The 12,581-nt window shown below is 35.5% G+C and overlaps 1 protein-coding gene across 1 annotated transcript; it reads right to left on the reverse strand.

The window, feature by feature from the left end:
- Window positions 1–6,710: 6,710 nt before the first annotated feature.
- On the reverse strand, window positions 6,711–12,147 carry LOC145611189 (uncharacterized). The gene is made up of 5 exons (XM_081666480.1): window positions 11,909–12,147; window positions 11,384–11,538; window positions 8,807–8,893; window positions 8,360–8,518; window positions 6,711–7,039 (listed from the first exon to the last, which is right to left on the reverse strand). Exons 1-5 carry the CDS (start codon window positions 12,036–12,038, stop codon window positions 6,941–6,943), a joined length of 630 nt encoding a protein of 209 aa, XP_081522606.1. The 5' UTR covers window positions 12,039–12,147; the 3' UTR covers window positions 6,711–6,940.
- Window positions 12,148–12,581: the final 434 nt, after the last annotated feature.

Below are 12,581 nucleotides of genomic sequence, written 5' to 3' on the forward strand. Positions count from 1 at the left end.
CATCATATATATACTTCTCAAATGAAAAAATTGAAGAGAATAAAGAGATGTTATAGTAAATAGGGAGTTTTACTAAAGACGGATTAAATTACAAGCTACTCCAGATCGACTCGATTCGGTCAAAGCTCGGTCAAAACTCGAGTCGATAAAGCTCGACTCGATATGTAAACGAGTCGAGTCGAGCTACCCCAAACTCGAACTCGACTCGCATCATAAGCACCCCTAGAATCAACAACACTTTGGTACGAAGTGTGTATCAATTCACAAAAGATTATAGTTTGTTTCTACTTATTTCCAACTTATTAAATGGAAAAAAAAAATATGGAACCTAAAACATTTAAGGATTCATAGGTATCATTTCAACTATATATTATCATGCGCGACGATCTTACTAAATTCATCTAAATTTTTAGTTGCGTTGAGAACTTTGTTAAAAAAAACAAAAAGCAAATAGGATAAAAAAAAATGAGAATATGTCATATTTTTAAGGAAAATTTAACAACAATAAACCAACCTTTACTTCATTCTCCCAAAATAGACCAACCTTTAAATCTGCCCAAAATAAACACAAGTTTGTTTTTTTTCTTTTCTAGTAAACCCAAATGACCTGCGACTTGAAGATCCGGTCATTTTCTTTATTTTTCTTTAATTATTTTTCTTAAATAACAAAATAAAATTAAAATTTTTTTTTTTTAAAAAAAATAAAAAAACCACCATCACCCACTGCCAGCCCCTCCTCCCTCCCTCACCCTGCCGGCAGCTGGCTCCCAACTCACTTCCCAGCGCTGGCTAATTCATTCAAACTAAATTTAAACAAAATTAATTAACCTTGACCTAGCACATACTTAAATAAATAAATTCAATTCAATGTTTTGTAAAATTCAGGAAAAAGGAAGGGGATTATGATCAGAGGAGGTTTGGAGTGAGAATCGGAAGAATTGGAAAAGTAGAGCAGCGCAACAACAGTAGTCGCGAGCAGGGCACCACCGCATTAGGTGGTTGCGGTAGAGGTTGCGCTTTCTTCTTCTTCAATTCAATTTGCTTTCTAATCAGGCGATTTTCTCTCTTGGTTGATGTTGTGGTTTCCTCCATTATTGTGTTTTCTCTCTCCTATTGCTCTTGTGGTTTTCCTGCTTTGGTGGGTGACGAGGGCAGCGGAAATGGGGAAAGGGTGAGGCTGGCTGCTTTGGGTGGGGGAAAGCGTGACGGTGAGGTCGACGGTGCTGTGGAATTGGGTTGGGAGCCAGGCGTCGGTATCGGCAAGGGAGGGGGTGGCTGATCGCGAACAGGGGCTGGCATTGATGGAAGGGAGGGTGTTTTTTTTTTTTTTTAATTATCAGATTTTAAAAATAAAAATAAAAAATCAACCAATGAGAACGTGACACGTGGATTGTAACCTGGTATAACAAGTCAAGTGACCTACTTGGTTCACTATGGGAGAAAAAACACAAACTTGTGTTATTTTGGGCAGATTTAAAGGTTGGTCCATTTTGGAAGAATGGAGTAAAGGTTGGTTTGTTGTTGTTAAATTTTCCTATTTTTAATTTGAAAAGTTAAGAATTTATTTTTTATAATTTTAAACCTTATTATGCCATATTTTATGATAATTTGTTATCATGACGTGTTACATATGATGAAAACACACAACGATACTAGAAGCACCCCTTGTGAACGGATATTGCAATCTAGCAACCTATATTGGCCTTGGGCTTAGGCCTTGTCGGGTCTGTTTTGTTCACCTTATTTTCACCTATTTTAGGTTTAATAAGTTCAGTTCAAGAAAAAATAAGTTCAGTCCAGGAAAAATAAGTTTTGATAAGGGTTGCCCAACTTCAAATTATAACTAAAATAAGTTTTAATAAGTTCAGATTAGTTAAGTTAAGTTCGGATAAGTTAAGTTTAGATAAGTGAAGATCAGGTGAATAGAACACACCCTTAAACCCTTCATTTTATAAAGTTTTAATCGATTAATTACTCTTGTAGTATTTGTACGGCTGTACCATACAACTGGTGTGCCTTGTGACTTGCGAGGTATATTACAAATGAATAAATTAGTTTTGCCAATTTCCACAAATGAGTGAATTAGTTCTACTCATTTCCACACAAAATGAGAAACTTAATTTAGCTCTTATTATCCATTATTTGACAAATTTACTCATTTTGTACAAATAATATCTTGTTAAAATCAATTAATTAGTAAAAAGAATTACCATGAAAAATTTAATTTTAACTTAGAAAACCCAATTTCCATAAAAATAAAAAATAAAAAAAAATCTATGGAATAATATATAAATACCAATTAAGCGTTAAAAATATCTACTACTCATTTCATTCTTTATGAATTTATGTTACCATAAATTACAAAATGGAACCCTAATCATTATACATGGTCTTCTATCTCAAATTCTCAATATGCCATCTTCCTTCTTCAAGTTGTGATGTACTATATATTACAGAGTAGTAAGTTACTACTCAATTTCAATATAAATCAAATAGTTTTATCAAATAAATAATAATAATAATTAAATAATAATATTATTAATAAATAATAATAATAATAATAATAATAACAATAATAATAGTAATAAATAATAATAATAATAATAAGGACCATGATTTGTCCGAGCGTAATATTAAGCAGTGTAAGAGAAAGATTTTTTGACGGACATTACACTGCTGCGGTTAGGGTTCTTTCGTCTTCTGGTCTTGCCCTTACAATGATGCTACTCTTGCAGATTTGCAAGCTAAGCACCCTTCCTTTCCGACTCCTATCTTACCGGATATTCCTGTTGATCAGCACCTTATTGCTACTCCTGCTATTGTTTTGGATCAGATTAGGGGTTTCCCGCGAGGTACGTCATGCGGTAGAGACGGCTTGCGTGCTCAACACCTTATGGATTGTTTGAGTGGTGCTGCATTTGTTATTTCAGATGAGTTAGTGGACTCTATTACGCAGGTGGTTAATCTTTTTCTCGCTGGGAAATGTCCTGCTAAGTTGGGAGAATACATTGCTAGTACTCCTTTTACGCCACTTGTTAAGCTTGGCGGTGGTATTCGACCTATTGTTGTGGTACTGTTTGGAGGCGTCTGGTTTCAAAGGTAGGGGCTGCTTTAATTGGTCTGCGTCTGGGAAGCTATCTAGGAGGTCTTCAGTTTGGTGTTGGGGTGCCTGCGGGTGGTGAGGCTATTCTTCATGCTGTTAATCGTTTGGTTGAGGAACATGGTGGTGATGTTGGCCTTTCCATGTTGCTGGTAGATTTTCAGAATGCCTTTAATTTGGTAGATCGTTCAGCTTTGTTGCGTGAAGTTCGTCTCCGTTGTCCTGCTCTCTCGCGATGGGTTGAATTCTGTTACTCTACTCCAGCTAGGCTGTTTTCCGGGGAGCATATCTTATGGTCATGTCAGGGAGTGCAGCAGGGTGATCCTCTAGGCCCTTTGCCTTTTGCATTAGTTCTTCATCCATTAGTGTGCCAAATTAGGGATTCTATTGACTTATGTTTGTAGGCTTATTTAGATGACGGGACTATTATTGGTGATACCTTAGTGGTAGGAAAGGTTTTGGAGTTGATTTTGGCGGAGGGATCTCGTCTCGAACTCCATGTCAACGTTGAGAAAACGGAAGTTTTTTGGCCCTCGGAGGACCCTCGTAGCCGTCTTGTCGGACTCTTTCCTCCGGATATTGGTCGTCCTGTGCATGGTGTTAAGTTTGCTGGGTGGTACTGTCAGTGCTGATTCCTCTTTCTGTGGTGAGCTTGTTTCGCAGAGAGTGTCGAAGACCGTTGTTCTAATGGATGTTGTTGCTAAGCTCGATGATCCCCAATGCGAGTTGTTGCTTCTACGTGCGTGTACTGGGGTTTCGAAACTCTACTTTGCTATGCGCACTTGTCCTCCTCGTCTTTTTGAAACAGCACAAGTTTCTTTTGACGTCGCCCTTCGGGCTTCTTTAGAGCGCATTGTAACAACATCGGGGCCTGGTTTTGGTGATTGGCAATGGCGACTTGCCACCTTACCTTTTGCTTATGGTGGTTTGGGTGTCTATTCGGTGGGTGATGTTCGACATTATGCTTTCCTTGCGTCGCGTGTGCAGTCTTCTGGTCTTTAAGCTGCGCTTCTTCGCAATTCTGGTATTGTTGGTCCAGGATCGGCTTTCGATGGTGCTCTTAGTCTTTTTAACAGGACTGTGGAGACTGACCTTATGAGTAACCCTAGTGAGATCGCTGCCCCCAGACTCATGGAAAAGTTGGCAGATATATATTTCACGAAGGTCACTGCATCTGCGGATTCCACTTTCTCCTTAACTCCGCGTCAGGTAGCCTTATGGAAGTCCCAGCAGGGGGATCACTCTTCGGCCTGGTTGCGGACGGTCCCGATATCGGGTTTGGGTCAGACTATGACTGATAAGATTTACCGTAGTGTTCTTTGCTACAAGTTGGGTGTTCCTTTGTTCTCTGTTTCAACACCGTATTCAGCTTGCTCAAGGGTTTTTGATGGGGATATTTATTGGGATCATGCAGCGTCTTGTGCTGGGATGGTGGGTATTAAACATCGGCACAATGTTGTTTGTGACACCCTTGTTGATATTTGTTTTCGGTTTGGGATTTCTGTTCGTAAGGAGGTTAATGTTGGGTTGACTGGAGGAAACGACGGGGCTCTACAACCATCAGATGTGTTGCTTTATTCCTGGGATAAAGGCCTTGATGTTTGTGTTGACTTGACGGGGTCTTCACCTTTGACACAATCGGGGTTGTTTGACTTCGTTCCTGGTCGAGTTGTGTCTGCGGCGGCTCAGCGGTAGCGGGACAAGTATGGGGTACGTTGCAGGGCTATTGGCTGTGGTTTTCTTCCTTTCTCCTTTTCTTCGTTGGGGGAATTAAAGAAGGATGCTGTTGCATTGCTGAAGCGGGTTCAGGCGTTCGCTAAGGCTAAGATATTGGTGCTCGTGCGACTGCTCACATTTTCAGCAAGATTGGATTTGCTATACCTAGAGGGGTGGGCCAAGATTGTATCTCGGCTCCCCACAAATTTCTTGTAAATTGTTTGACTTTGTAAGTTTTTTGTTATTTTTATAATAATAATAATAATAATAATAATAATAATAATAATAATAATAATAATAATAATAATAATAATGAGTAATAAGTTAATTGATTAATTAATTAAATATTATGGTCGTAGGAAAATAATGATGACATCGATTGATCCAAACTTAGGTAGGGTCCAAATTTGGGCACCGTCCTAATTTTGCCAAAATCAACAACTTCAATATTAAGAAGCAAACATACACCCTATATACGTTGTCATTACTCATTACGTATTTACGTTTAGTACTCCACAATACATCCATTTTATATACGACTTATTTATTTAATTATTTTTTTGTTGAAATCCACGAAAAATAACCGACTTGTGAGATTGTGTATTTGTGTGCGGCAAAATCAAAACCCGACAAAACGTGTTTGTTTTATAGCGGCTTAACTTCATCCAACTACCAACGGAATTTTTCATATCTCTTACGTGGCACCTCCTTATTGATTCTCTCTATGGTCAAATATTCTCGTTACTCTTTTATTTCACTGCCTTTCTTTCACATCATGTCAGAAAAATACAAATTCCTTTTCCACTTTTGTTTTCTTAATTTTTTTTTTTTTGAAGAAATGTTTTCTTAATTATTTTATACGATTAATACTTCTCCTCCATCTTAATATACTCGTATCTTATACAAGCCACAAATTTACTTTACCCTATGAAGCAAAACCTTTGATGTAATTGGTTAGAGTTTCATCTTAATACCTACCTTATTCTTGTTTCTCCCCATCCCCCAAAAGTCTAACATCAAGTTACGTTTTACATTTCTAAAAAGTCAATTTGTTGCATGTATTGAAAAACAAAAGAGGTATAAAATTCATCCTAATTCAATTTTGTGTTAGATTTCAAACGAAATGAATTTTTAGAAAGAGTATTACCTTCTTTTTTTTTTTTTTTTTTTTTTTTTTTTTTTTTTTTTTTGTTTGAAAATAGAAAGAGTATTACCTAGGAAAACATAAATTAGAAAAATTAATCAAAAAAGTGATATTGTATGGAATAATAAACTTGGGACAATTAATAAAATATATTGTGGCAATTAATTGAGATGGAAGGAATAATAATTTTATACATGTAACACATTGACTAAGGAATTTTTTGAACTAATCCATTTATTGATTCGTTGAATCCAACAATAAAATAAACAAAAAGTGTATGGTCGCCTTCCACAATCTCCCCTGCTTTCTTGTGATTGTTTGATTGCGGAAATTGAAAATTTCTTGTTAAGTCCTCTTATTTTCTTAATCTGATTTTATTCATTATATTTTGATGTTAACATATATTTAAGGTTAACTAGATTTTTTAGTCGAGCATGATGTTAATTGCACCTGTGAACCCGCATGCTCCTTACACCTAAGCTATACTTCGTATTATAAAGACCAATGCGTATCAGCTAGTCGAAGCTGAATTTTGTTGTTTTAGTTACAACTGTTTTTGTCACAACAGTTCTTTCATCACAGTAATGACCAACATCAATGGTAGTTCTACGATGCTGGCTATAAACGGAAAATGATGAAAAACTTCCCACATCCTTAATTCACTTTCCCTGGTATTCTTATCTAATTCATCTTTTGCACTAATCTCATATCTTCTGTAAGATTCCGAGATTTTGTAAGTCTGCAATCAAGTTATTCCAAGCAATATCCTATGTTTAAACTGATAACATAATACACCTGTTATGTGAACAAGATACAGCCTGACTGATCATGTACAAACCGAGCCCTTAGCATTTAGCAGGAGATGTGATTGAGTACAACTTACATAGGCAGAAAACCACAAGCCTCCTTTATACACTATACTATACACATTTTTTTTTCAATTACAAATATGTAACTTTGATTGAAAACCATGTTTTTGGCTAATTAACCTGCTCACTGTTGGCTGCAACTCTTTTCTCTTCCTCAACTTGCTCAATTAAAACTTGAAGTTCTGCTTCAGTAAGACCCTCCAACCGTTTCTGTAAAATGCAGGGGATTATTGATTATGAACTGCTCGTACAGAGTAAGGGATATATTAACACAGTTATTAGTGGTCCAACAAACAAAATTCCAACTATTAACTTCGTTAAATATGCATTGAATTCAAGTTGCGATCAGTATTTGAATCCCAAGTGAAAACAAAACGAGTATAATCTGACAAAAGAAGAGTTTAATCAATTGGTCTTTTATTCGTTCTAATCTTGTCTGACAATAGAAGCTGAAGTGCTGGAGCATACACAAATCACATCAGACTTGAATGTCAGTATGACACAAATCACATCACACAAGGCTTACTTAACGAGTAAGCCAAAATGAGATGAGATGTTTATCCGAGACATCAATGCTAACTTACCAAGAAAGTAGGTGTAAACATATCCTTCTCAAACATTCAGTTATATAGGTCAGGGGTAGAGCTGGTATATTGATGATAATTAAGGAAGTCAATGCCGTCGATTTCATAAACAGATGATAAGTTACAAGTGGATTCAATCAAGCAAGAACAACCCCAAAATGCATGGGATATTTTTAATTTTTAGAATACAATCTGATCACCAAATCCCCCTCTTCTACAAGGCCTGGGATTGTCCACATGAGAATAAACTGGGACATAGAAAATATGCAAGTATTTGACTTTCAGTGTTCTCTAAATGCCTGATACCCAACTTTCCTCAGGATAAAAATGTTAGTCTGATACTTTTAGTTGGAATTTAGTTATCTCAATGAATCACAGATGTACAAATGAACTAAAGGCATACTTTTTTTGAAGACAACTAAAGGCATACTAAATATATTAGAAATATTCAAAGGACTTATCTCATATTCTGTTGGTACTTAATCCAACTTGTAATTTTTAAGAGAGACTGAGAGATTCCATGTTATGATACCCAGTATTTCTCCAAAATGGTCTGTACATAATTTAGGATTGATGAATAAGATTCCTATTGGTCCACCTAAACTTAGGCTTCCTTAGTCTTAGTAACTTAGCCGTGAGCCCGTGTGATGTTAGGCGTGGTAGAGTAGTATTAGCCTTGGGGTTTCTTAAGATTTAGGTAAATTTCAGTTAAAACTGAAGCCGGAGAAGAGGAAAACTGCAAAATAAGGTGACCAGATCTAATTTTTTTCATTACAGAGTATATGCTATCATACTGTAAACGGAGTATCCAAAATTGAAAAATATTTTTTATACTTCAAAGTAGATATTAAATTTAGTAGGCAACCTTGGAAGGATTGGCCCTTGCTTGTTGCTTCAACAATAGACGGGCCAAAAATAAGAAAGGCAAACATAATATATGGCCTACCTCCATCACTTTACTCTCATAGTCCCGCAACTGATGAGCATAAGTCATGTCTTTACTTGCAACCCGAAACATATATGTCGAAATCCATCCAACTGTCATGCCTAAGACTATCACTAGCTGAACAACATTTCCTGCTTGTAATGGATCAACTCCAACAAACTGCCAGAACACCATAGTGAGACAGACCATCATCCATAAGCTAATACCCAAATAATGCAACAAAATATGTTCAAAGTAAAACTAGATATAATGGGTTTTTTTTTTTGGTTTTTTCTTCGGCCTCTATTCAAAATATCTTTTAATGGAATAGAAATCTTGAATTACAAGTGGAGAATGAATATGTACATCGGATAGAACATTAGAGCATATTCGATATATGAGTAGAATGTGCAAAACCAACAATAAAAAGAATGCCACATTCAAGAAATCAATCATAAGTTATGATACCTCCAATCCACTCTTCAATCCTACTCCAAAAACTGTTACTCCTAATCCAATAAGCAGCACATCCTTCCTGGTGTATCCAAAAGGTGCCTGGTGATTGAACATGTCAACACAATTTATTCAATCAAATAGCCGAAAATAAGCATAAAGGACATCAAAAATCAATCATAGGTTATACATAAACTCAGTTCATTGGCTTTCCACTAAATTAATTAATCGAAACAAAATCCCAATACACCAAGCCAAACATAATTCAAATTGTTGCACCATCCTCCTTGAAAAGGCATCAGTATGTTGTAGAGTGCTAGAGCCCATCTTTGGGATACCATAAAATATTAAATTCAGTTTGTATGGTTGAATCAATAAACTCAAAACTACAGGACTGCAACAACTTAATTTTTTTGTTTCTGAACTATTGGACATCTTCTGCTTCCACAACGCCCCCCCCCCCCCCCCCCCCACCTGCCCAACCAAAAAAAAAAAAAAAAAAAAAAAAATTCCAAAGTGTTGAGGTTTTCTGGAGTTCGCAAACCCTAAGAAATGAAATGCAACCAACTAACTTTCGTAAAAAAATAGCACAATGGTGATGTTTCCTGCCTGCTAGAAATAAAAACCTTGGCCTCAATGGATGCAAATTAAAAGAAAAGAAACATCAGCTTATATGCTTAAGAAAAGAAGACATCATTGTATCAAAGAGCTTCTTGACCCAATTATTATTATGTAGGGGTACAAGTATATATTTTGGTCATTGGAAGACAGTCAAGACACAACAATTCTTATACAATGTACAACATTTAACACAAACCAAAATAATAAAGCGAGTAACAGTACATGGTAGGGCCACTCCTATTATGTCTTCTTGTAGAATCTTCTATAGTTCTTGGTCCAGGCCTTGGAGGTAGGAACTAGGAAGTCTTGCTAGCTAATTCATTATAGTTCTTACTATAATAAATAAATATATGTAGATAGATAAGTATATGTATAAAAAAAAAAAAAAAGAAGATTATTGTTCCTGATAGGTGTATAATTCAGGTATTGTTTACCAGTTCGTCTATCAAATGACATTACAAATGAGGTGTTTATTTATTTGTTTATATTGAATAAGCACGCTGACAAAATGAAGTTGTACCAGTCAACATTTGCAAAATACTTAATTCTGTAAAAATTCATTTCCAAAACTCCTTCAACATAATTTGGAATGTGTCTATACAAAGTGTACAACATTAGTAAAAAATTTATTTTTAGAGAGAGAGAGAGCTATTTCATCCTGTAAAGTAATCTTCTAGATGTCTTGATGTTTTAAATAACAAAAAAAAAAAAAAAAAATTACGGATGCCAATTAGCTTAGCTGGTTGAAATCTTGGGGTAAGAACCAAAGTTTGGGATCGAATCTTGGCTACTTAACGTTCCTGAGTGGCTGTTTCTATGCCCAAAAATAAAGAAACAGATAATAGCTAATTATTTAGCATAGCATACTCCACATTACTTCTGATATTCTCCAAAGTTTTTTGTTTCTCCATTTCTTTTCATTTCCCTCAAGCCAGAAAGGGGTAAACTGGTAAAGCACACAAAACACTCAAGTTTTAAAATTTATAACCACATGTTGCAGGAGCGGGTGGAAATAAATGGATAAAAATCTTTAGGGCCGAGATCATCCTATCTATCTAACAGATAGGTAAGCTATTCTTTAATCTTCCTTATTACTCTTAGCAATCTGACATGCAAGCTTCTAGGGACAACATTAAGGTTTTATTGGCAGTTCTCACTTGCATTGAAGCATGAGTGGGCATACACCAGTAACACCATTCAACTACAGTCTTTATCCTCAATAAATTATAATTGGACATAACAAAATCATATGTTTGCAGTTAGGTCTGTGTAATGTAGTTCCATTTGTAACCTACTTTTGTTACTACTGCCACCCCCACCATTTGCTTCTGGTTCCTCTAAGATCTCCATAGAGGGAAACATTATAAAGATAACCTTTTTCTCTTTTTTAGGTACACACATTCTCCGAAATTCCATCCTATCTAAGTTTATATCTACTAAAGATTAACTGACGGCATAGGCAGGAAGCTAAGCTAGAATGCCCTCATATTTGTACTGTGCTAAACAAGACGGGAAACAAAAAGGAACAGCAACCATAATGCAGAATTTCAAACAAACGCCACAAATCTCTTAAAAACCGTTAAGCAAGTAATGTAAATAATTTCCCTCTTACTCTATAACTATTCTCATTGCACTATTAACATCTCAAATTCATCATAATCAAGTAAAAACCAAGGGTTCAAGTTACTCCCTTTTCATGCAATTTCCAAGCCAACTGATCACCCTGTCTGCATCATAAGTGCCAAGGAAAAGTTTGAATGAGCTAATCCCACCCTTACAGACTTCAGATAGAAGCTAAGAGTAGAAATACTAAACGCTATATAAACCAAACAACGCGTGCATTCTATTTAAACTCTCCAACTTATCATCATATTGAATTATATCACTAAAGGCTACATTTAGCAGAAACCATAAAAGTTATCACAAATAAAATTAAGTGTTACATAACAAGTATTTTTGGTATATACTTGCCTTAGCTTGACCAGAAGATTGTTCCATAGTATCATTGGAGCTAGAAGTACCACTGCATCTTGTAACCACATATCTACCAGACACCAATTTCTTGTTGCACCACATCTTTTTCAAACTTGCATTCTTTTTGCTCCATATTTGAGAAGTAATTCCAACTAATACAAAATAAAACACCCAAATCAATAAATTACTTCAAAATCTTATCACCTTAAGCTACATATGTACTATTAATTATTCTTTCTGTTTGCCAATTTTTGAGAACATAGTTTATATATGTAACTCAAATGTCAGATAATACGATATGAAATTCAAAATAAAAATCTGGGATTATCGAACTCAACTGTAAACTAACTAGTTTTGTGATGAATTTCTACAAAAACACACACCCTTTTCAATAATCATGTCATTAACTATTGTAATCAATTATAAAAAGAAAATACAAAAAATTAAGATTAGGGGCACTCCAAAAATTTAAAATTTAAAATTCATATCATACCAAAACGAACAAAAATCAAAATTACAAACCTCTGGAAACAGATTGCTGAGATGAATTAACAGGAGGAACAAAGGTTAGAGATGGTGCAGTTGAACTGATAATATTACCACCCCTGTAATCAAAATTAAGGTGTTGAAGATTAGCAATTGCAGCACTCATTTTTTAAGCTTTAATGGTTTTTATTTTGCTCACTTCTCAAGTTGAAGTAAAAATGGAGGAGAAGATAGAGAAGAAGAAGATGATGAAAAGATTTTTATATATGAAAGAGTATTCAGTAATCAGTGGAATTTGAGCAAAATGGTGTTTTTGTTTTGGAAGGACCAAAATCTGCCACGCTGTAACTTTTCAATTTCTGATTGTGGATTACCTGCTCGATTTAGATTAGTGATTTACTTGCTAGAGTTGATCAAAACGCCCGGGCCGCCCGGCCCTTCGGTCCAAAAAAATACCCGTGTCGTCCAACAAATCTGCACTAGGGGTATTCTGCACCACGCCCTATAAAATGATTATTTTATAATAATAAAATGAATTACCAACAACACTTTTTTTATGACAGAGGTTGAAAACAAATCGTTAGACCATTTCTTCGAAATGGCTATATATTCCAACGGTGTGTGAAATGTTTTCAACAATTGTAGTTTAGATGAAGGAAACCCTAATTTGAATCAAATTTATGAATTTGTTATTTAGATTTCATTTGTA

Source organism: Chenopodium album, chromosome 24 (assembly GCF_948465745.1).
Source record: "Chenopodium album chromosome 24, dcCheAlbu1.1, whole genome shotgun sequence".
Taxonomy (NCBI): domain Eukaryota; kingdom Viridiplantae; phylum Streptophyta; class Magnoliopsida; order Caryophyllales; family Amaranthaceae; genus Chenopodium; species Chenopodium album.

What these genes read in the sequence shown, in the direction of transcription:
- LOC145611189 (XM_081666480.1), bottom strand. Translation starts at nt 12,038, where the DNA reads ATGAGTGCTGCAATTGCTAATCTTCAACACCTTAATTTTGATTACAGG. An exon ending in TCAGCAATCTGTTTCCAGAG is followed by an intron (nt 11,539 to 11,908) that starts GTTTGTAATTTT and finishes ATTTTGTATTAG; the next exon opens with TTGGAATTACTTCTCAAATA. An exon ending in GATTGAAGAGTGGATTGGAG is followed by an intron (nt 8,519 to 8,806) that starts GTATCATAACTT and finishes GTGTTCTGGCAG; the next exon opens with TTTGTTGGAGTTGATCCATT.